We start from the raw sequence: 24,063 nt of genomic DNA on the forward strand, positions 1-24,063 counted from the left end.
ATACATAGCAGCTAATGAGATCAACACCCGAACTGAACCAATCTTAGCCACAGGAGAGAATGTCTCCATATAGTCCACACCATATAACTGAGAATAGCCCTTGGCCACTATTGAGCAAGAGCAAGAGAAGAGAGGTGAGTCAAGTAGACTGAAAGCCCTCCAGAACTTAGGGGGCGAATGATAGAAATTATTATTTATACTAGTCCAGTCGTACAATATAAACAGAAGAGAAATTACAACAGTACCCTTGTGGTACTAAACCTGAGTAAACAAACAATTGTCAACACTCCCCCTCAAGTTGGAGCATAGATATCAATCATGCCCAACTTGTCACAAAGATCATGATGTCTGGAAAGGTTTAAACCCTTTGTAAAGATGTCTGCAAGTTGGTTCTCAGAAGTGACATAGGGGGTACACACTTCACCTGTGATAACTTTCTCTCTGATAAAATGCTTGTCAACTTCGATGTGCTTTGTTCTATCATGTAGCACCGGATTGGCAGCAATGCTTATAGCTTCTTTTTTATCACAAAATAGAGTTATAGGTTTGGCCACTGGGAAACCCAACTCCCCTAACAAATTCTTTATCCACATGCCTTCAGCAACCCCATGGGCCATAGCACGATATTCAGCTTCAGCACTGGATCTAGCCACCACATTTTGCTTTTTACTCCTCCATGTAACCAGGTTCCCTCCTATAAAGGTGCAGTAGTCACTGGTAGACTTTCTGTCACTTTGGGATCCAACCCAATTTGCATCTGTATAAACTTGAACTTTCAAATGTTCGTGCTTTTGAAATAACAAACCAGTACCCGGATACTTCTTTAGATATCAGAGGATTCTCTCTGTTGCTTCAAGATGGGAAGACCTAGAAGCATGCATGAACTGACTGAGGACACCAACAGCATATGCAATGTCTGGGTGAGTCATAGAAAGATATAACAATCCCCCTACAAGCCTCTGAAACTATTTCACATCCTTTAGAGGTTCACCACAGTTGTCACCTAATTTATGGTTGGGGTCAATGGGAGAGTCAACTGGCTTCACCCCCATCTTGCCAGTGTCCTGAAGTAAATCTAGGACATATTTCCTTTGAGAAACGAAGATACCCTTCTTTGATCGGGCGACTTCAATTCCAATGAAGTATCTGGCAGGTCCTAGATCCTTCACTTCAAACTGAGTGGCAAGAAAAAATTCCAATCTCTGAATTTCATCCTCCCAGTCACCAGTAACAACTATGTCATCCACATATACAATTAGAGCAGCAATTTTACTTTCTCCTCTTTTCACAAACAGGTGTGATCTGATTGACATTGTCTGTATCCTTTCTGCTGAACTTCCACATGGAATCTGCTTAACCAAGCTCTTGGTGATTGTTTCAACCCGTATAAGGACTTCTTCAACTTGCACACTTTCTGTTCATTTTCTTGAGCTAGAAAACCAGGAGGTTGAATCATGTACACTTCCTCTTCAAGGTCACCATTCAAGAATGCATTCTTGATGTCAAGCTGGTGTAAAACCCAATCCAGATTAGCAGCAAGAGAGAAAATGACTCTAATGGAATTCATCTTGGCAACAGGGGCAAAAGTTTCTACATAATCAACTCCATACACTTGAGTAAATCCCTTTGCCACTAAGCGAGCTTTCGGGGACTGATACCATGTTGAGCAAGAGCAAGAGAAGAGAGGAGAGAAGAGAGAAGAGAGGTGAGTCGAGTGGACTGAAAGCCCTCCAGAACTTAGAGGGCGAATAAAAGAAATTATTATTTATACTAGTCCAGTCGTACAATATAAACAGAAGAGAAATTACAATAGTACCCTTGTGGTACTAAACCTGAGTACACAAACAACTGTCAACAGCCACTAACTGTACCTTCAATCGTTCCACACTGCCATTAGGAAGATGCTTCACTGTATAGACCCATTTACACCCAACAGTGTGCTTACCAGGAAGAAGGGTGGTGAGTTCCCACGTGTGATTATGTTGTAGAGCAGAGAGTTCTTCTTCCATGGCTTGCTGCCACCTTGGGGAGGTAAGGGCTTCCTGTACAGTCTTGGAAATGGGAACCAATGAGAGTAATGATATAAACTTGCAATGAGAAGCAGAAAGATGAACAGTGGAAACATAGTCTGAAATGGGATGAGAAGTACAAGTACATTTACCTTTCCGCAAAGCAATAGGGAGATCAAGATCTGAGGGAGAAGGAGCAATAGCAGGATCTGTCGACAGGTGGTGAAGTAGAGGAGGGGCCGAAGCACTTCTGCGGGTATACACTTGAGTAATTGGCGGCCTCTCTGTAGTAGCAGGCATATGATGTGCATCTGCAGTAGGAATGGGAGCTACGGGAAGAGGGTCCACAACCGGTATAGGAAGAGGAACCACAGAGGGAGAAGAAGAGACCCCGACATCTGAGAAAAATGGAACTAATTCAAAGAAGGTGACATCAGAGCACACAAACGATTTATGAAATTTTGGGTTATAACACTTATACCCTTTCTGAGTCCTCGAGTAGCCAAGAAAAATACACTTCGTAGCTCGAGCATCTAGCTTGTCTACTCCAGGCCCCAAGTGTTGAACAAAACAAACACAGCCAAAGACTCTTGGGGTGAGAGGAAATGGAGACAAAGTGGGAAACAACATGGAGAAAGTCCAGAAACTTTTCAAGACTTCTCCTAAACTGACTTATTTAGAAATTGGAACTCTAATAGTTGTCTCTCCCTTCTCCCTTGTAATTCAAGAGGTTTGGTTACCACCATCTCAGTTCATGGTGAAATTAAACTTTGATGGAAGCTCATCAAGTAATCCAAGCCCATCAGGAGTTGGAGGTGTCTTCAAAAATGAGGAAGGAAGAGTCTTGACCCTTTACTTGGGCCCGGTTGGGGTGGGAGATTCTTTTAGGGAAGAAGTCATGGCCTTACTTCAAGGACTGAAATTGGCAAAACAATGGGGTATGCAACACTTAGAAGTGGAAGGAGTTTCCAAGTTGGTAATAGGGTGGAAGGAATATAGAAACATAGGAGTATTGCTCACTTGGACAGCCTTTAAGAGAGGTTATTAGCTTAGCAAGGAAACTTGGAGTGCAATTTAATTGGGTAAGAAGGTCAGAAAATGGAATCGCTGACACATTAGCTAAGCAAGGAGTTATTAGGGAGACTTTGTTTTGGGCTTGTATGTATGACTTTTATTCTGATTTTCCACCCATACTTTGGGGGGTGATAACTGTACTCTCCTTTTAATATCTTTAATGAAAGTTACCATTTCCTATCCAAAATGTTAGACAATTGTATGCCCTTAGCTCCAATCAGAATGATGTACATTATGAATTTATTGTAAATGAATAAAGTACATATTTGATTCATGTTCTTGTGGTGTGATTCATGTTCACAGCCATTGGATAAGTCTGGGGAGATCTATCCTGCCAAGGCTGACACTGGTGTGCTGCCAAATGTTGGGGTGGCCTGTCTCAGCTGCCAGGGTGAGACCCAAGGCACATGCAGTGTAGGATTAATTGAATCTTTGAACCGGACCAGATTTCTGGTATTGCCCTGGACCTTGGAGATTGATGGGCAAAACTGGAAAGTTACACCTAACCCCTAGACTTGATTATGATACTGCACTAGGTGTCGGATTGGGTTGTCTTTGATATGCCAATCAGTGAGATCCTTAGTGGGGTCAAAACCTGGGTATGTTGGGACAGTCCGAGAATTCATCTGAGTGAGTGATCATAGTGACAAGATCAGCCCCTTTGTCGGACAAAGGTAACGATCGGGAATGCACTCTCTCTTATGGAAACCAAGACTGTCGGCAGCTGATTTCAATCGTTGAAATTTTGTTTTGCAAAATATATTTATATTGATATACATATATATATATATATATATATTGCGATTTCTAAACATTTGCAAAAGGTTTTAATTCCCGGGATCCATGTGAGTAGAGAGTGCAGCACTGTTCCTTGCAGCCGAGGGAGAGGTCCTCTCTTGTCGGGCAGTGTTTGATCATTATGGGATGAGAGGTTAAGTGTAAGACCATTGAGGATAATACTTGATGGGCTAATCTTGCATCTGCCCACAGTCCCTGGGTGTTACAAGGTGGCTTGGCCCAAGGACAACTTAGGGTAAGTGTTGGGCCCATAGAGCCCATTTGATGGGTTTCAGGGGGTGTACTGTCCATAACAGTGTATTCGGCCAGGCCTTGTAACAAAAGCTGGGCTAAACCCATGTGGCTGATGTGTAGATCAATGTTTGGGTCCCATGCCATACAAGGAAGCCCAACTAGGCAGCAGTTTGGAAGGCTAAGTGAGCACATATCCCTATTGGGCCTAAAGCCCATTTCGAACTGGGCTGATTTGATCAGTTAAATGAGGGGCAAATTCTGAGATTAGATTAGCAGATTTAGAAACCTCCTAATGGGATTAGGAAAGGGCTGATCTAATCTGCAGATAAGATATGGGTTTACCCTTATCACTTAAAGGGAATTTTGATCCAAATATGATTTGGACCAGCAACTCCTAGTGGGATTAGGAGCTGATCCCTTTAAGCTTATAAAAGGAGAGGGCAGCAGCCTTCAAAGATATTCATATTCACATTCTCTTCAGAGCTGAAATCACAGAAGAAAGAATTCAGCACCTCTGTGAAAATTCTTTCTTGCCGCCTCCTTCCTGCCACCGCCATATTTGCCAGTTCAATTTCCTATTCTCAGTGGGAGTGATCAAGATTGGATCTTGATATCAGTCCTTTGTGAAAGGGCTGATTGGAAGTCGTGCTCATGTGTTGCCTAGCTGATTCTTACTAAGGATCTGGTTCTTTTGAAAAACGTTGCTGATTCTGCTCCATCCTACACTACGCCATCTTCAGTGGGAGCAGTCTTTGGTTCCTTCCTTGGGCGTGAACACCGCCATTGTGAGATATTGTTTCTCCGTATCAAGTATATCCCTCTCCTACTGTTTTTGTTCAGATCTAATTCGGTTCTTGGTTCAAGATTGATCCTTGAAAAATATGATTTTTCTAAATTAGGGAATACGATTCCCAATAGGAAAGAGAGAAATTTTTTAAATTCGTCCATTCTATTCCGCAAGATTCGGGCGTCCATACGATGGATCTCTCATCCCCTCACAAAAAATAAAAGAAAAAGGGAAGAACAATGTGGAGATGTCTAAGTGCTGCTATGAGCCGGACCATTTGGGAGAAAAGGAATTTAAGGATGTTCTTTGACAAGGATAGAAGTGGAAAGGCAATTATTGAAACCATTACTATTGGTACAATTGGTTTAGTGTTTATGTTAGTCTAATTTATGTTTTAAGTTCTTAGTTATTAGGCCTAAACTTGTTTTATTCTTTTTTTATGTCTAGGTGTCCCATCACTAATCAGGGGCATTCTAGTCCATTCTTGTAACATTACTTTGTAAACATCTATATAAGATTATAGGGCCGACTGAAGTGTGTATGTTGCCATTCTCAAATCGGCTGATGTTCTCCAGCAAACATGGTATCAGAGCACTAATCGGTCTGACTGGTTACAGCCGCCTCTTTTCTCCACTTCTCTATTCCTTCTTTTTTTTCTCTCTCCTATCTCGGCCACTGTGAAGAAACCCTAGGGCTGACCGTAGAACACAGCAAGGTCTGTATCTAGGGTTTCCCTTGGTTGTAGGGCCCAAGGGGAGTTTGTTCCAGAAGCTGATGCCCTACTAGAAACCCTACAGCAGGTAGTAGCCATTCGACTGCTAAGAGAGATCTGTGTGGAAAAGATCTAGGTGGAAGGACTGAGTTAGACAGTCCTAGTACAGGTCGTAAGGGTGATCACAGTCTACGACAGCAGAAGTCAAAGTCCAGTCCAAAAGTGTTCAGCACAGTACAAGGGTGGATTGTTCTTGGTTTCAAACCTGTTACGAGGGGTTCTCAGACTTGTAACAGCTTCGGTAAGTCTGAAATCATGTTCTTTGTACTGAGTTTTCAATTGTGATCACTGTAAGAGGAAGGAGATGTCTTCAATATCGGGAGAAGAGTCTTCTAGGGATAATAGAACTGGTGGGAGGTCTTCTAATCTGGAAAACCCAAATCTGCACAGCTTGCAGATCACCAGTGTATTGTTGGATGAATATAACTTCAGAGAATGGTCTGTTTCAGCCATGCTCTTCATTACTTCCCGGGAACTTACGAGTTATTTAGATGGACAGAAGCAGGAACCTGAAGTGGGTAGTGTGGAGTACGCAATATGGCATAAGGTCTTAAATATTGGGAAGGGATGAAATGCCAGATTTACACCATGTCTATTATCTAGTAAGGAATGAAGAGGTTAGGAGGAAAGAGATGCAAGTTGACACTCAAATACAGCCTGTTGAACATTCAGTCTTTATTTCTTCAAACCAGAAAGGGAGCAAGCACTCGGACAAGAGGCATCTTAAGTGCACTCATTGTGGAGGTGAAAGGCATGTAAAAGAGATTCGTTGGGTTCTTTATCCTCATCTGAAACCAGCTGCGTTAAGGAAAGACAAGAAGCCTCAGAGGAATCAAACAGCAAGTGGGAACCTTGTTACTAGTCACAGTGGTGAGAGCCCAAAGAACACATCTACAGTTACACCTCCTCCCATGGGACAGACTGCTAATTCCCACACATCCGGGTCCTTGGATTTCACTGTTGATGAGGTAGAGGTCCTTAGCTGGGCCTTAACCCATCTAAGGACTAATTCCCTTGCTTCCACCTCTCTTGCCAGATCAGGTTTTGTCTCTGCTTATAGTGCACCTAGTTCTATAGATTCTACTTCTTGGATTATTGATTCCGGTGCAACTGACCACATGACACACATGTCCTCTTTATTTCTTCTTACATTTGATGTCTGGCCAAGATAAGATGACAGTTGTTAATGGTTCTCTCTCCACTATCTCTGAGAAGGGGGGGTTGACCTATGCAAGGAACTCTCTCTTAAATCTGTTCTATATGTTCCCAATCTTACTTCCAATCTCTTATCTGTTTCGAAGCTTAATGTTTTCTCTGTAGCTATGGTAGTTCAAACCAGAAGAAGATGAAGAGAACAGTCGAACCTAATAGGATAAACCCTATCAGTCGACCCTTAATATAGACTAGGCTCTAATTAGTAGTACAAAGACTAAACTGCCCCCACTTAAGTATGGGATAGGAAGTCTCTATTAAGACTGCCACATAAGCACATAACTTAACATAAGTAAAATGACTAATCTACCCTTATTCGGATAGCTCTAACACCCCCTCAAGCTGGAGAATATATGTCATATAATCCCAGCTTGTTACATATATAGTTCACTCTCCCTAAGCTTAAGCCTGTTGTAAACAAATCTGCCCACTAATCACCTAAGCCCACATGTTCTGTGCTTATCTCTCCAGTAAGGACCTTCTCCCTCACAAAGTGGCAATCAATCTCTATGTGCTTTGTTCTCTTATGAAAAACAAGGTTGGATGAGATGTGGAGTGCAGCTTGATTGTCACAGTACAATTTCATAGGTTTATCCTTGGAGAACCCGATTTCTTGTAGGAGATTCCTCAGCCATACTAATTCACATGTAGTGTGTGCCATGGCTCTGTACTCGGCTTCAGCACTGCTTCTAGCCACAACCGTCTGCTTCTTACTATTCCATGTCCTCCAAGAAATGTGCAATAACCTGTAGTAGATCTTCTATCAGACACAAAGTCTGCCCAACCTGCATATGTATACCCAATTACTTCAAGTTTTCCTCCTGGTTTGTATAATAACCCATGACCCGGAGCTCCCTTCGGGTACCTTACAATTCTAAGAACTGCATCCCAGTGAGGTATACTAGGGTTCTGCATAAATTGGCTCACCACACTGACTGCAAAGGAGATGTCCGATCTCATGATAGTCAAATAGTCCAGCTTCCCCACTAGCCGTCTATACCTTCCAGGATCATCAAATATTTCCCCTGTATCACTGCTCAACTTAACATTTGGTTCCATAGGAGTTTCAGCCGGTTTTGCACCTAACAATCTTGTTCCATCCAGTAGATCAAGAACATATTTTCTTTGGCACAGGTTTACACCTTGTCTTGATCTAACAACTTCTATACCCAAAAAATACTTCAATGTCCCAAGGTCTTTTGTTTGAAAATGATTTTGCAGAAAGACCTTTAGTTTATCGATCCCCAATTTGTCACCACCAATTATGGCAATATCATCCACATAGACCACTAATAAAATCTTTCCGGCTTTTGAATCATAGCTGAACACTGAGTGGTCAACCTGGCATTGTTTCATTCCAAAATTCTTCACCACTTTACTAAACTTCCCAAACCAAGCACGAGGCGATTGTTTCAACCCATAAATTGTCTTTTTCAGTCTGCACACCTTACCATCCTCCCCTTGAGCAACAAACCCAGGTGGTTGCTCCATATATACCTCCTCCATAAGGTCACCATGAAGGAAGGCATTTTTAATGTCAAGTTGAAACAAGGGCCAATCATATGTAACTTCCAGGGAAATTAACACACGGACAGAGCCAATTTTACCATTGGAGAGAAGGTCTCCATATAATCCACTCCATACAACTGTGAATAACCTTTAGCAACAAGTTTGGCCTTCAGACGCTCCACACTACCATCTGGCAAGTATTTAACATGCTTACCAGGTGGAAGAGTAGTGAGCTCCCACGTGTGAGTATGCTGAAGGGCAAAGAGTTCCTCCTCCATTGCCCGCCGCCACCCAGGTGAGCTAAGAGCCTCCTGGACATTCTTAGGTATAGAAATAGATGACAACAGTGAAACAAACTGGCGATGTGAGGCGAAAAAGCAAGATATTGAAACAAAATTGGAAATGGGATGGAGGGTACAACTATGTTTACCTTTTCGTAAAGCAATGGGTAGATCAAGTCCTGAAGGTTTAGGGACAGGAGCAACAACAGGATCCGCAGACAAGGTAGAAGCTGGAGGAGGAGCCAGTGTCTGTCGACGAGTATACACGTGCCGGATCGGTGGTCGTTCAGTAGGGATCTGCACTGGAGGAGGTGAACGGTCAACCCCAACAAGAACACCCAAAATGGGATCACTGACTGGAAGAGGAAGAAGAAGCAAAGGTGGAGACACAAATACTCCAAGTCCTGAGAAGAAGGGGACAGACTCAAAAAAGGTAACATCAGGATAGACATAGCACTTCCGAGTAATGGGATTGTAACACTTGTACCCTTTTTGAGTCTGAGAGTAGCCAAGAAAGACGCACTTAATGGAGCGTGCATCTAGCTTATCTATTCCAGGACTCAGATTGTGAACAAAGCACACATAGCCAAAAATATGAGGTGTTAATGGAAAGGGAGACAAGGTGGGAAACAAGATAGAGAAAGGAGACCGACCATGAAGAATGAAGGAGGGCATCCGATTAATGAGGAAACACGCAGTAAGTACAACATCACTCCAAAACCGTTTAGAAACACTCATATGATGAAGAATAGACCGAGCAGTTTCAAGGAGATGACGGTTCTTCCATTCAGCCACCCCATTTTGTTGAGGAGTGGATGCACATGAAGTTTGATGAATGATGTCATGCTGTTCTAAATATTGTTGAAAGGAAGTAAGAAAGTATTCACTACCATTATCTGAATGAAGAACTTTGATTGGAACACCAAATTGTGTACGTATTTCAGCATGGAATTTTTGAAAAATGAAAAATAATTCACTCCTTTCTTTCATTAAATAAATCCATGTCATCCTTGAACAATTATCAATAAAAGTGACAAAATACTTATAACCATTATAAGACTATTTTAATCGGGCCCCAAACATCTGAATGAACCAAAGCAAAAGGACTCTTACGACTTTCAACTCTAGGACTGAAGGGAACACGACGATGTTTCCCATACTGACACGACTCACACTGTAACGACAACAAATGACTCAAACACGGAACCAGTATCTTAAGTGCCTTGAGAGATGGATGTCCCAGCCGACAATGCCACTGTAGAGGAGTGAGTGAAGTCTGAAGTGCAACTGACGATCCACCACCATCAAGGTAATACAATCCACCAGCCTCATGCCCCCCACCAATCTTCTTCCCCGTCTTGAGATCCTAAAAAACACAAAAGGAAGGGAAAATGTAATAGAGCAATTAAGAGTCTTGGTTAATTTACTAACAAACATAAGATTGAATGGAAACTTAGGGACATATAGAAGAGATGATAAAGAAAGAGAAGTCGTGTCAACATTACCAACACCATTGGCAAGGGTAACAGTTTGAGATGTGGAAGTTTCCGAGAGGGAAGAAAACATACCTGGAGTCCATCATGTGATTAGAGGCTCCAAAGTCAATAATCCAGGGAGAGGGTTTGGATGACAAACAGACTATACCTGAGTGGGTAAGGGTGGCAGTAGTATGCTGTGAAGTAGTCTGGAGGAACCGCTCATACTCATCACACGGTACACTCACCATGTCCTTCCCAGAAACAGATGTAAATGTGGAAGGAGTTAGATCTGCCTATTGGTTATCACTGACATCAACCCCACCAGCTACTGCATGATTGGCCCATGTAGAAGGAAGGCCATGGAGATCATAATAGAAATTCACCGAATGTCCGTCCCTGCCACAATGGGTACACTTCCTTGTAGAGTTACTTTTTCCTTTACCACGGCCTCCCCTTGAGTCACGACCATCACCACGGCCAAATACGAAACCACCACAACCTCCTCGGGAGGCATGTCCTCCCCCTTTAGTACCACGTCCACCTCCTCTAGCTATCACAAATGTTGATCTGTCAGACTGTGTGGGATTCTCTGTAGGTCCCAAGAAATCTTACGAAGTCGTGCAAACACTTCCTCAAGTGTAGGAAGAGTAGAGCCCCATAATATTTGGGCCCTAACTAGTTCATATTCTGATTTCAACCCCACTAAGAACCTAGTGACATCTAGTTGTTCCCTTTGTTGTTGCTGAACCTTAACATCCGGAGTGAGGGGATGATAGACATTGAGTTCATTTATGAGGTTCTTCATACTGGCATAGTACTCTTCTAGGGTTTTATTCCCTTGTTGCATATCAAAATACTCCTGATAGAGGTAATATACCTTTGTAGTATTATCCTGCCCAGAATAAAGCTTCTTGGCATGTTCCCATATGTCCTTAGTTGTATCTAAGAACATAAAGTTGGCACTTATTTTGGGTTCCATACTATTCCATAACCATGTCATAATTTGGGCATTTTCCTGTTCCCAATCATCAAACCCTAAAGAGTCAACTGGTGGTTTATCTTCCTTCACATGCTTCACTTTCCTCTTTGCCTTGAGAAAAACTTCCACTGACTTGGCCCATGGAACATAGTTCTCACCATTAAGTTTAATTGAAGTCATATGCACACCCAGATAGTCAGAGGGAATCACCACACTAGGTTTCTGATCACTACAACTATCTCCAGTTGCTGCCATGATGCTCTTCCAATGCTACTTCTAATCTGAATTCCCAGTCACCAACTAAGTACTGTTGTTAGGAGTTTGATGTTCCAGACACTACAGCAGTCCCCTAACACAATGATAGGCTCACAACCAGTCACAATCAATCAATACTGTTCACAACCAGTCACAATCAATCAGTCCCCAAACATAGTTGATAGGTACACAAGCTTTTGTTCTTGTTCACACCACTACCGATTTCACAAAACCATGAATCACACTGACATTAATTCAGCACTCACACTGACATTAAGTCAGCTCTGATACCATGTTTTCTCTGTAGCTACAGTAGTTCGAACTAGGAGAAGAAGAAGAAGAAGAAGATGAAGAGAACAGTCGAACCTAATAGGATTAGGCTCTAATTAGTAGTACAAAGACTAAACTGCCCCCACTTAAGTATGGGACAGGAAGTCTCTATTAAGACTGCCACATAAGCACATAACTTAATAGAAGTAAAATGACCAATTTACTCTTATTCGGCTAGCTCTAACACTTACCAAGAATTTAAACTGTAGCATAATTTTCTTTCCTATTCATTGTGTCTTTCTGGACAGACTGACGAAGAGAACGATTGGGAGCGGTCATGAGTTTAGAGGTCTCTACTATTTTGATGCAGACATCAGTTCGGCCTTACAATCATCTGTTGCCAGTAGTCAGAATAATGAGGAGTCAATAGCTAGTGGTTGTCTCCCCTTCAGTGTTCCTTTCCTTGCTAGAAAGGAATAACTCCATCAGACGCCGCGACTCCCTTACTTCGTCTTATATCTCACGTACTTCAGAACAGGTCTCCACGAGTTGGTGCTCGAGGTCGTGGACCCTGGATGGCAGTTGCTCCAGATCTCCCATGACGCCTTGCTCTGATACCAAGTTGTTGAGGGCCCGAGAATAGGATCTCGTCACGGGTCGGTCCACGGGGAAAACCTCCTGTTTTCCCTTGTTCCTTCCTGCTCTTGATGAACATATCTTGGCGCCTTGGTGATTTGTTCAAGAGATCACCAACTCTCCTAACTCACTTCTTTAACTGAATATTCAATATCCTCATTCAATAATGGTGTCTCCTTAAATAGGAGACTACAAGAGTCCTAATCTTAGGGGGTCTCCTTGCTGAATAGGGAGACTTCCAGTTCTATCTTGCTAAGGATAAGATAAGTTAATCCTAATCTGATAATCCACTAATAAGATAAGATAAGATCAATAGAATAAGATAAGAACGATAAGATAAGAACAAGCAAGATGATCTAATCTGATCTGGATGAGACTGTTGTTGCCAAACTGGGTAGGATGAGAATCATTGAATCACTGCTGCTGCTGGCGGTGGGTTAGGTTCCTGCTGCTGCCGGCGGCGATGATACTTCTTCCCGAGGAACGCGTCCATAACAATTGAAACTCAATTTGACATGATGAAGTGCCACGGATAGCCATGGCATTTGTAAAACGATTGAAACTCAATTTGATAAGAAGATTAAGCAATTCCGTTCAGACAATGCTGCTGAATATTTTGAAAGATCCTTGAACCCGTTCATGGAGGATACAGGCATGCTACACCAGTCATCTTGTGCTAGTACCCCTCAATAGAATGGGGTTGCTGAGAGCTAAAATAGACACTTATTGGAGACCGCTCGAGCTTTACTATTTCAGCACAAGGTTCCCAAACACTATTGGTCTCAAGCAGTTCTTACCGCATCATATCTGATAAATCGGATGCCATCCAAGGTGTTGGGTATGAAAACTCCTTTCTCTGTCCTTTCCCTAATCTTCTAGACTTTCCTCTTCCACCTAGAGTCTTTGGTTGTGTATGTTTTATTCATGTAAAGGATCCAAAGAAAACCAAGTTCGATCCTAGGGCTACGAAAGGAATCTTTCTAGGGTATTCTCCTACACAAAAGGGTTACAAGTGTTATGATCCCGTTACCAAGAAGAAATACGTCACAAAAGATGTGGTATTTTTTGAGTCTCAATCCTATTTTCATTCTTCCCATAATCCTCTTCAGGGGGAGACTAGTGGGATGGAAGGGGAGTCTTCTATCCCTCTTTTTGTGCCCCTTTCAGCCTCGGGCCTTCCATCTTCTCCTCCTGATCCTCCTAGTTGTAGCATCCCAGGTGAATCTAGTGAGGCTCCCATTGAACCTGTTACCGCTCTTGATGCTGTAGATGTAAACTGAGGACACTAGTAGGCAACAAAAAGATATAAGAATCACCTACAACAAAAGGAAAAAAGACCCTCCAACTCATGGCAGCAACCAATCGGACTCAGATCAATCTGTCTCAACAACTCCAGGTAATCTTATCACTTATACTTCTTATTTAGATCTCCTTATTGCTCTTCGTAAGTCTACCCGTTCTTGTACTATCTGACACCCCAATGTTGAATTTGTTTCTTACTCACGTTTATCTCCTCGTTATTATTACTTTGTGCCCGCTCTCTCTTCCGTGCATGTCCCTACTAGGTACTCAGAGGCTACGTCTGATCCAAGATGGAGAGAGGCTATGAATGAAGAAATGAAAGCCTTAATGAAAGCAAGGACTTGGGAAATAGTGGATCTACTAGAAGGGAAGAGCACTGTGGGATGCAAGTGGGTGTTCACTGTGAAGCATAGGGAGGACGGGTCCATTGAAAGATACAAGGCCAGACTTGTGGCAAAGGGATTTACTCAAAAAGAAGAGATTGACTACAAAGAGACCTTTGCTCCAGTCGCAAAGCTCAACACAATCCGGGTTCTATTGTCATTAGCTGCAAACTTCTCATGGGAGCTACATCAGTTGGATGTGAAGAATGCTTTCCTAAATGGCGATCTACATGAAGAGGTATTCATGGATCCTCCACCAGGTCATGGCTTTGATGGGAAAGTGTGTAAGCTGAGGAAAGCATTATATGGTCTTAAAAAGTCTCCTCGAGCTTGGTTTGAGAAGCTCTATAGGACCATGAAGAGAATGGGATACACTCAAAGTGGTGCAGATCATACCTTGTTCATAAGGAAACAGGATAGCAGACTTACGACACTCATCGTCTCTGTGGATGATATGGTGATTATAGGGAATGATCTAGAAGAGATAAAAAGATTGAAGGAATTATTGGCTTCTGAGTTTGAGATCAAAGACTTGGGCCATCTAAGATACTTCCTAATTGAAGTTGCTAGGTCACAAGAGGACATCTATATATGTCAACGGAAGTATGTCCTTGATCTTCTAGAGGAGACAGATATGATGGGGAGTAGACCAGCATATACTCCAATAGAACAGAATCATGGTCTACAAGAATCGGTAGGAGAGGACTACATTGATATAGAGAGATACCAAAAACTGGTAGGGAAGTTGATATATTTGTCTCTCACTCGACCAGATATTGCTTATGTTGTACATGTTGTCAGCTAGTTAATGCACTCTCCAAAGATTCCTCATATGAGAGCAGTGGAAAGGATTCTTAGGTATTTGAAGACTTGCCCAGGAAAAGGAATTCTATTCAAAAAACACAATAAAATTGAAATTGAAGCGTATACTAGTGCAGATTGGGTTGGTTCTGTTGGAGACAGGAAGTCTACTTTTGGGTATTGCACGTTCATTGGAGGGAATTTGGTTACATGGCGAAGTAAATAGCAGAATGTGGTTGCTAGATGAAGTGCAGAGGTTGAATATCGAGCTATGGCTCATGGTGTTGCTGAACTATTGTGTCTTAGGACCCTCCTTGGTGAGCTTGGGATAAAGGTCGAGTGTCCTCTCAGGCTGTACTGTGATAACAAGGCTGCCATCAACATTGCAAATAACCCAGTGCAACATGATAGGACGAAGCATATTGAGATTGACCAACATTTCGTTAGAGGAAGGATAGTCTTAGGGGAATTTTGCATTCCTTGTACTCCTTCCGAGATGCAGATTGCAGATGCACTAACAAAAGGACTAGCTTCAACGAAATTCTTAGATTTACTTGGCAAGTTAAACATGACTGACATCCATGCTTAGCTTGAGGGGGAGTGTTGGATCAATTGGTTTAGTGTTTATGTTAGTCTTATTTATGTTTTAAGTTCTTAGTTATTGGGCCTAAACTTGTTTTATTCTTTTTTTATGTCTAGGTGTCCCATCACTAATCAGGGGCATTCTAGTCCATTCTTGTAACATTACTTTGTAAACATCTATATAAGGTTATAGGGCCGGCTGAAGTGTGTATGCCGCCATTCTCAAATCTCTTCTTCTTCTTCTTCTTCTTCTTCTTCTTCTTCTTCTTCTTCTTCTTCTTCTTCTTCTTCTTCTTCTTCAGGTGATTCAGTGGTTTAAATACTTGGAGCTCTTCGCTGATTTTTCCTTAGGTGACCTAATGAGAAATTGGAAGGAAGTGTCTTGTTCTAAAGGGCATAAGTCTATTACAAGCCCATCATGGCCTCCACCAGTTAGTGGATTCATCAAGCTTAATTTTGATGGGAGTAGTGCAGGGAACCCAGGTCCATCAGGTATTGGAGGTGTCATCAGAGATGAGGAAAGCTGAATTATTGGTTTAATTTCAGGGCCAGTTGGTGTAGAAAATTCTTTAAGGGCTAAGATTTTGGCTCTAATGGAAGGAGTGCAAAGGGCAAGGGACATGAACATTAACAAGTTGATTATAGAAGGTAATTCAAAGCTGGTCGTGGGATGGCTCCAAAAGGAAGAAGCTGGACTTTGGAACTACAAGAGTGAAAGAAAGAATTTCAAATGGCTGACACAAGACATGGGTGTGAGAATAGGATTGGTTAAAATAACTGCTAATGCCTTTGCTGGTGTACTAGCAAAGCAAGGGGTGGAAAGAAACCAACTTTTTTGGGCTCAATTGTAACTCTATTTTAAGCTTTTAAAGAGAGTTAAGAGAGCTTATTTCCCCTCTTGTTTGCTCTTCATGTACTCTGTTTTAATTAATTAATGAAATCTGCAGTTATTGATCAAAAAAAGAGATAAATAAATGCTTGCTCCTCGTGCACTCTATTTTAACTTATTAATGGACTCTCTAGTTGACAATCAACAAAATCTAGGACCAAGATTTGAAAGCTTCACTGCCCTACCCCAACCATCCTCCCAAAATCTAATGGTTGTTCTGTCTCCAACTTTAAATCTTGAAATCTGAAAAAAGGATTGCTGAAAAAAATCAATACCCTTACACGCATGTCCCATATGAAGATGACACCTCTCTAAGAGCCCCAACAAAAGCACAAACCCCTTATTTACAAGCAATCACTCTTTTCCAAAAAGAATCCTTCTATCTCCAGACCTCCAGAACCATTTTCCAAGGCTCCAAGCAACGCTTTGCTAAGAACCCTTTGTTAGACAGTTGTATGCCCTTAGCTTCAATCAGAAATATGTACATCATGAATTTATTGTAAACGAATAAAGTACACATTTGATTCATGTTCTTGTGGTGTGTTTCTGTGTAATACCCTTAAATTGGACACTTAATGAGACTTGTGTTAGTTTAGAATGTTCATAGCCATTGGGTAAGTCTATGGAGATTTATCCTGCCAAGGCTGACACTGGTGTGCTGCCAACTGTTGGGGTGGCTTGTCTCAGCCACCAGGGTGAGACCCGAAGCACTTGCAGTGTAGAATTAATAGAACCTTTGAACCGGACCAGATTTCCAGTATTGCCCTGGACCTTGGAGATAGATGGGCAAAACTGGAAAGTTACACCTAACCCCTAGACTCGATTATGATACTACACTAGGTGTCGGATTGGGCTGTCTTTGACATACCAATCAGTGAGATCCTTAGCGGGGGTCAAAACCTGGGTATGTTGGGACAGTCCGAGAATTCATCTGAGTAGATGATCATAGTGACAGGATCAGCCCCTTTGTCGAACAAAGGTAATGATCGGGGATGCACTCTCTCTGATGGAAACCAAGACTGTCGGCAACCGATTTCAATTGTTGAGATTTTGTTTTGCAAAATATATTTATATAAAGATATATATATGTTATGGTTTCGAACTGATTTGCAAAAGGTTTAATTCCCGGGATCCATGTAAGCAGAGAGTGCAACACTGTTCCTTGCAGTCGAGGGAGAGATCCTCCCTTGTCAGGCAGTGTTTGATCATTATGGGCTGAGAGGTTAAGTGTAAGACCATTGAGGATAATACTTGATGGGCTAATCTTGCATCTGCCCACAGTCCCTGGGTGTTACAAGGTGGCTTGGCCTAGGGACCACTTAGGGTAAGTATTGGGCTCATAGAGCCCATTTGATGGGTTTCAGGGGGTGCACTGTCCGTAACAGTGTATTCGGCCAGGCCTTGTAACAAATGCTGGGCTGAACCCATGTGGCTGATGTGTAGATCAATGTTTGGGTCCCACGCCATACAAGGAAGCCCAACTGGGCAGCAGTTTGGAAGGCTAAGTAAGTACATAACCTTAAATGGGCCTTAAGCCCATTTCGAACTAGGCTGATTTGATCAGTCAATTAAAGGGGGCGAATTCTGAGATGGATCAGCTGATAGGATTGGGCCTAGACCCTATCCACTTAGAGAGTCCAAGATCTAAATGAGGTTTAGATCTGGAAGCCTCCTAATTAGATTAGGAGATGACTAACCTGATCTGCAAATAAGATAAGGGTTCTCCCTTATCACTTAAAGGGACTTCTAATCCAAATATAATTTGGATCGGCAGCTCCTAATAGGATTAGGAGCTGATCCCTTTAAATCTATAAAAGGATGAGGGGGCGGCAGCCTTTAGACATGCAACCTAAGACTCTTATCTTTAGAGCTGAAATCACAGAAGAGAGATTTCTGCAACCTCTGCAAAATCTCTCTTGCCACCGCCTTCCTGCCGCCACCATTACTTTCAGTTCGATCTCCAGTTCTTAGGAGAAATCAAAATCTGATCTTGATACCAATCTTTTGGGAAAAGATTGATTGAAGCTGTACTCACAAGCCATCCAATTGATTCTTGCGAAGGGTCAAATTCTTTTGAAGAACATTGTTGATTCTGCTCCATCCTGCACTGCGCCATCTTCAGTGGGAGCAGTCTTTGGATTCTGCTCCATCCTGCACTGCTCCATTTTCTAAAATAGGGAATTCAATTCCCTGCAAATATGGGAGAAATTTTTTTTGAAATTCGCTCAGTCCTTTCCGCAAGACTTCGGCGTCCATGTGATGGATATCCCATCCCTTCACCCTTATCCTTCTCAAACCTAGTCCTAAGGTTTTTAGCAAGTGAATTAGCTAAATCGGGTGCCTAGAACACAAATACAGAACTGTATAGAGTTAAAACTTTTGTTTGCTTATTAATGGATAGTCTTATTTTAAAACTTGGAACTACTCAATTGATTGAACCATGCTTGGACTCTTTTTTCAATTTTGCTCTTTACTTATTTATTAGAAGTCGATTGTCACTGATAAAGAAAAGAAATGTTTTTACATTATTAACTTATTATTCCTCTTTCTATTTTCTTCTCTCCCCATCATCTATCTGTTTTCTGCGTAAGAGTTAAGACATTCAGTATATATGTCTGGCTGCTTATACATCTATCACGACACAAAGGATCTGAGAATGACATGGCATAATTATGGATTTCTGTGGAAGGCACAACATCTATTCCGGTTGTCAACCATTCATTGCTGTCTGGTGAGACATTTTGATAGGATTCATCCAGAATATCTGGATCTCAAAACAATCAAAGATTAGGTGTCCATAAGTTGGTCTTGCTGGAGGTGACCTATCATTAGGTGTCTCAGTGGGAGTTTTCTCCTCATCCCTGCATCTGAAGGAGCACCTTTTTTATGGTAAAGGTAAGTTTTCATTAAAAGAAAAAGATGGAAAATATGTGATTAGGAATCACCCAGAAAGAGGAGAATAACAGCATGCAATCCCACATTTTCACAAACAAAAGCAATCTCAAATAACCCATCATACTAACTCATAGCAATAAAAATCAAAAAATTACACACTCCTGATACAGCTTTATGATTATGAATCAGCTAACAAGAATCATTACAAACAGAACTAGACAGCAAGGAACCTCTCATACTGGTACCAAAGTCCCCAAACCATCACCAAACCACTATCAATTGTCACCAAAAAAGCCTCCAATTATGTAACATGGAAAAACTGCAAAAAATGACCAAGTTATTGACTGATATGCTATCGGAAGAACACAGCCAACAAAGGGTAAACTCCAAGGTCATTCCTCTCCTTGCCAAATTATCAGAAGCGAGACATTTTCCCAAGCAGCAGTCCAAGCAAAGAAGGAAATCTTAGAGGCTTTCACCCAAATAGCTTGGTGAGGAAAGCGAAGGTCCACAGAAGAAGAAATAAAATGAAAGAACGATATGACCAAGAAGGCCCCTGATGGCTCAGCTGCCCCTTATGTACCAGAATCATCTAGAGGAGGATGTATCATCTTAAAGGGAGCCACCCAGTCGCTGGTCCACATGATTCGTACAGGCTAAAGGAAAGAACTCAACTTATTGATTTCACTGCTATCATTACAATTGTTATTTTCAAAATATAATTTGGGAATAGCACTCAAATTCTATACCAGTAATCAGCTACTCTATTCATGATTCTTCATGAACTTGGGGGGGGAAGAAAAATTGTTGAGCCAAAAGATAGAACCTCTACTTGAAACCTTTGTACATGGGGTTTCTTTCCCTGGTACTAATTAGCAAATTTTAATATATCATCAAAAAAGAAAATGCCAAACCTCTACCTTCTTGAGAAGACTGCAATTTTTCTGAGCATAGAAGAGCTTTTGAGTCTCCAACATTAGCTACTAAAATTTGTCCATCAACCTTAAGAACCACAGTGGCTGTAGATCCCGAATCAAGGTTATATCTCAAAGCTTCCTACAGTTATTTAATAAATTAAAATAAAAGCATAAGATAAATGGCAAAAAAACACAATTGAAAAATAATACAGCCCTTGCCTTGGAAAACTTTTCATCTATATCATGGATTGCCCTCAATAATGATTCCTTCAATATTTCCATGCGAAATGATCCATCGCTGAACTCAAAGAAAAGAAGGAAAAAAGATTGAAGAAACCACCAAAAATCTCAAGTAACATCCATTTAGACCTGTGACAGCAACATGAAATAGAAGTACGTCTACAAAAGCTCATATATGGATGCAGTGATACACCATTAGAAAAGTCTGAGAGCAGGTTCACTACTTGGGTCATCAGGTACTGAACGATACTTTTTTTTTTTATCAATAGGTACTGATCGAGATTTGAACACAAGGCAAGGTTTTGGGGCAGAAATTTATCCCATGAATCTATATACTTATATAAGTACCAGTTCAATGCAGTATTTCCTATTGTGTCATATTTGTCCTAGCCTTTTTCTGACCATTTTGTTCCCAGCTTTTGTGAAACTAGTAATTACCATCCTAATATATCCAGTAATTAAAAATCTGAAGGAGACAGAGACAAATTAGCACTAGTTTTATGGGCTTTACATCTGAATGGCCAATTATTTTTCCCAGATATTTTATGGACATAAGTGTTCCCCACAAACTTCATTTAGCAGTGAGGGGTAAATTATCTTTAGACCTCTATCCCAAACCTAATGTTAGCCAACTATCTTAAACATCTAACTTAAAAATCAGAAGTCAACATATTAAAATAGATTTAAAACTCTTCCTCCATATTATCAAATTGACCATTTATCATTTTAGACACTAACTTCTTGTGATAATATCTTTCACATCAACTCATGGGCAATATTGTTCTTTTATCAAAGAATGTCAATGCAACATATTTCCTTGAAAAACATTTTTCTTCTCTCAAAAAACATGTCTCCTTAAAAACAAACAGAAAAAAAAAAAAAAAAAAACAGAGGAGACTTTCTCATCAGCAAACAAGTAGAGGGCTATTCTTCAATATTGAGGCCACAAAAAGTTTATTGTGGAACCGTGGAGGAGAATGCAAGAAAAGCCTTCAAGGAATCGGAACATAAGTACTCTTTGGACTCAAAAAGTCATTGCAGAGCTTTGAGAAGTAAATCGCGTATAGATTTTGGGATGTAGGGGGAGTTAATATTTTATTTTGGATTCTTGATGAGTTTGGGTTTGGGTAATGAGGCTCTTTTATTTTTCAAGCAGTGGGAAAGGAAGAAATTGTACTACAAAGGGTGGGGGTTCTGAAATTTGGGTCTTAAGGTTATTTTTTTCTGGTGGTGATATCTTATCACTTTTGCTGTATCTTCTTCTTTTTTTTCTTTTTATTAATAAATTTACTTTTTTATTTATTACCAAAAAAAAAAAGGTAAAAGAAGTTGAGAAACGAACAGTATTCACAATTGGAGAACGCTGGTGTGGTTTAAAGTGTTTCTTTAAGGAGTTATATGCATGGATTGATACCTAAATGGAGAAATATGATAACACAGGAAGTGAAGTGTTATGCAGCAGAGAGAAAAAGAAGCAACAAAGGATGGTTTTTGAACCTAACTAAACTCTTTGTCCCAAGTATAAAACAAAATTATCTGTACCACTCAAGGCAAGAAAACCTTGGGATGGAGCTCTTTCTCTATGATTTTACAGGAATATTTAGAGAAGAAAAGTTGGGTGGAGAGAAGTAGCAGAAAAATGAAGGAATTATCCAAGCTCTACCCCTCTGAGCAGCTCAATCACCCCAAACTTATATGCAGAAGGAAATTAATTCACTTGCCTGATGTGCAAATAAATAAATCATCACCATCTAAGCCTTATACAGTTATACCAACTATATGAGGCCGGCTACATGAATCCTGTTTAGCCATTCCATTCTGTTTTGGTAAACTGAAATATTTCTTAGGGATAAAGGTAGCAAGATCCAAGTATGGTATTAATCTGTGGCAGAGGAAATATGTGCTTGATTTGCTGGAAGAAACAGGCTTGATGGGTGCTAAACCAATTGAAACACCTATGGACACAAATACCAAGCTATGCAATGATATGGGTGAAGTGTTTGAAGACTCTGGCAGATACCGATGACTTGTGGGTAAACTGAACTACCTAACCATTACTAGACCAGACCTCATTTGCGGTTAGTGTGGTAAGCTAGTTCATGCAAAAACCTTTGATTCCTCATTGGAATGCAGTTCTGAGAATTGTGAGGTATTTAAAAGGGGCTCCAGGTCGCAGTCGGATATACAAGAGTGGCAGCAAACTTAAAATAGAAGGGTATTCTGATGCTAACTGGGCCGGTTCTATGTCTGATAGGCGGTTGTGGCAAGAAGTAGTGCAGAAGCAGAATATAGGGCTATGGTGCACACCGCTTGTGAATTAGTGTGGCTAAGGAACCTTCTACAGGAAGTAGGGTACAACATCAACACTCCAATGAAGCTCTATTGTGACAATCAGGTTGTAGTTCATATTTCCTCTAATCCGGTGTTTCATGAAAGAACCAAGCACATTGAAGTTGACTATCACTTTGTGAGGGAGAAGGTGCTGAACGGAGTATATCATATACTCCCAGCTTGAGGGGGAGTGTTAGCGTAGGGGTATTTCTGTCTTTATACCTAGATTAATGTTGCTGATTTGTAATGTTGTGTTAGAACCAATGCTCCTTACTTAAATAAGGGCACATATGTCTTTTCAATTATTTTTAATAATAAAAGTACTGTCTGGCCGACTGGGAGAATTGACTTAAGACTTCCAGTTCGAACCAGATTTTCTCCTTTCTCTCTTTCTCTCTTTCTCTCTTTCTTCCACCTTTCCACCTCTTTCTACATAACCGATCTCAGACAAATAGAACTCCAAGGCAGGCCGAATCATAACAAAAGCAATTATTTTTTCTTCCTCATCCCTAAAAACACCTCCAATTCCTGAGGGCCCTGGATTTCCAGCACTGCTCCCGTCAAAACTCAGCTTAACAAACCCACTATTGGGGGGTCCAGAAGGAGAATTAAGGCATCCTTATTCCTTGGCCGGGGCTGAGGAAGCAACTTCCTTCCAAGGACTTGATCTAGTGTACCGCTCTATTCAAAACCACCTCTATGATAGCTTCCTTTGCTTTTCTCCTTGTCTGAAAATAATCTTGAGTTTCTTTCTTCCCATATGGTCCAATTTATAGCAGAAGCAACAAGTAATCATTTAAAACACTTTAGTGAAAGTAGTGCATTAGGTAAAACCTTTGGACATTTGACCATGGCTATGGGTAGCTTATCACAAGGGGTGTAGATCAAGTACAATGGAATCCACCAAGTGCTGACCAAATAAAGATGAACTTTGATTAGCATTGGGAAGTGGGAACTCATGACCTTCAAGCATAGGTGGGGTGTATAAAAACAAGCATGGAACCATATTAGCAATATACTCTGGTCTAATTGGATATGGGGACACCATAGGAGTTGAACTGCCAATGGTATTACAAGGCTTGAGAGTGGGCAGATGAGCATCTCTCGAAAATGTATTGGATTAATGAGATTCAAAAGTGGTAGTGGGTTGGATGGTAAGTAACATCCAAGGGATTATGGTAGCATCAACACATTGTTACGGAGATAAGACACTTGGTATAGGAGTTGGATTCTGCATTCTCTTCAGCTCAAAGATCAGAAAATAATTTAGCTGATGCTTTGGCCAAACAAGGGGCGAAAAGGGACCTACTATTTTGGGCTCATTTTTAATGTGAATATAAAGTTTGAATAAGGTGGCTAATAGCCAGCCCATTGTACCTAGGGATGCTTCGCACCTTGTACATATCTTGCTCTTTGTGATCTAAGTCTT

General features: G+C 41.1%; 1 protein-coding gene across 14 annotated transcripts in view; it reads right to left on the reverse strand.

Annotated features, from left to right (window-relative positions):
* Nucleotides 1–24,063, reverse strand: part of LOC148879128 (uncharacterized) — a 207,098-nt gene that overhangs the window by 180,534 nt on the left and 2,501 nt on the right. For all 14 annotated transcript variants that reach the window (XM_088960546.1, XM_088960544.1, XM_088960551.1 and 11 more), the window contains exons 3-4: nt 20,283–20,361; nt 20,067–20,202 (exon numbers count right to left, since the gene is read on the reverse strand). In XM_088960546.1, coding sequence (XP_088816672.1) covers nt 20,067–20,202; nt 20,283–20,361 — 215 coding nt within the window. The remainder of the gene's footprint in view (nt 1–20,066; nt 20,203–20,282; nt 20,362–24,063) is intronic.

The sequence above is a fragment of the Nelumbo lutea genome, chromosome 1 (assembly GCF_056320005.1).
Source record: "Nelumbo lutea isolate HS-2025 chromosome 1, American lotus-T2T, whole genome shotgun sequence".
Classification (NCBI taxonomy): domain Eukaryota; kingdom Viridiplantae; phylum Streptophyta; class Magnoliopsida; order Proteales; family Nelumbonaceae; genus Nelumbo; species Nelumbo lutea.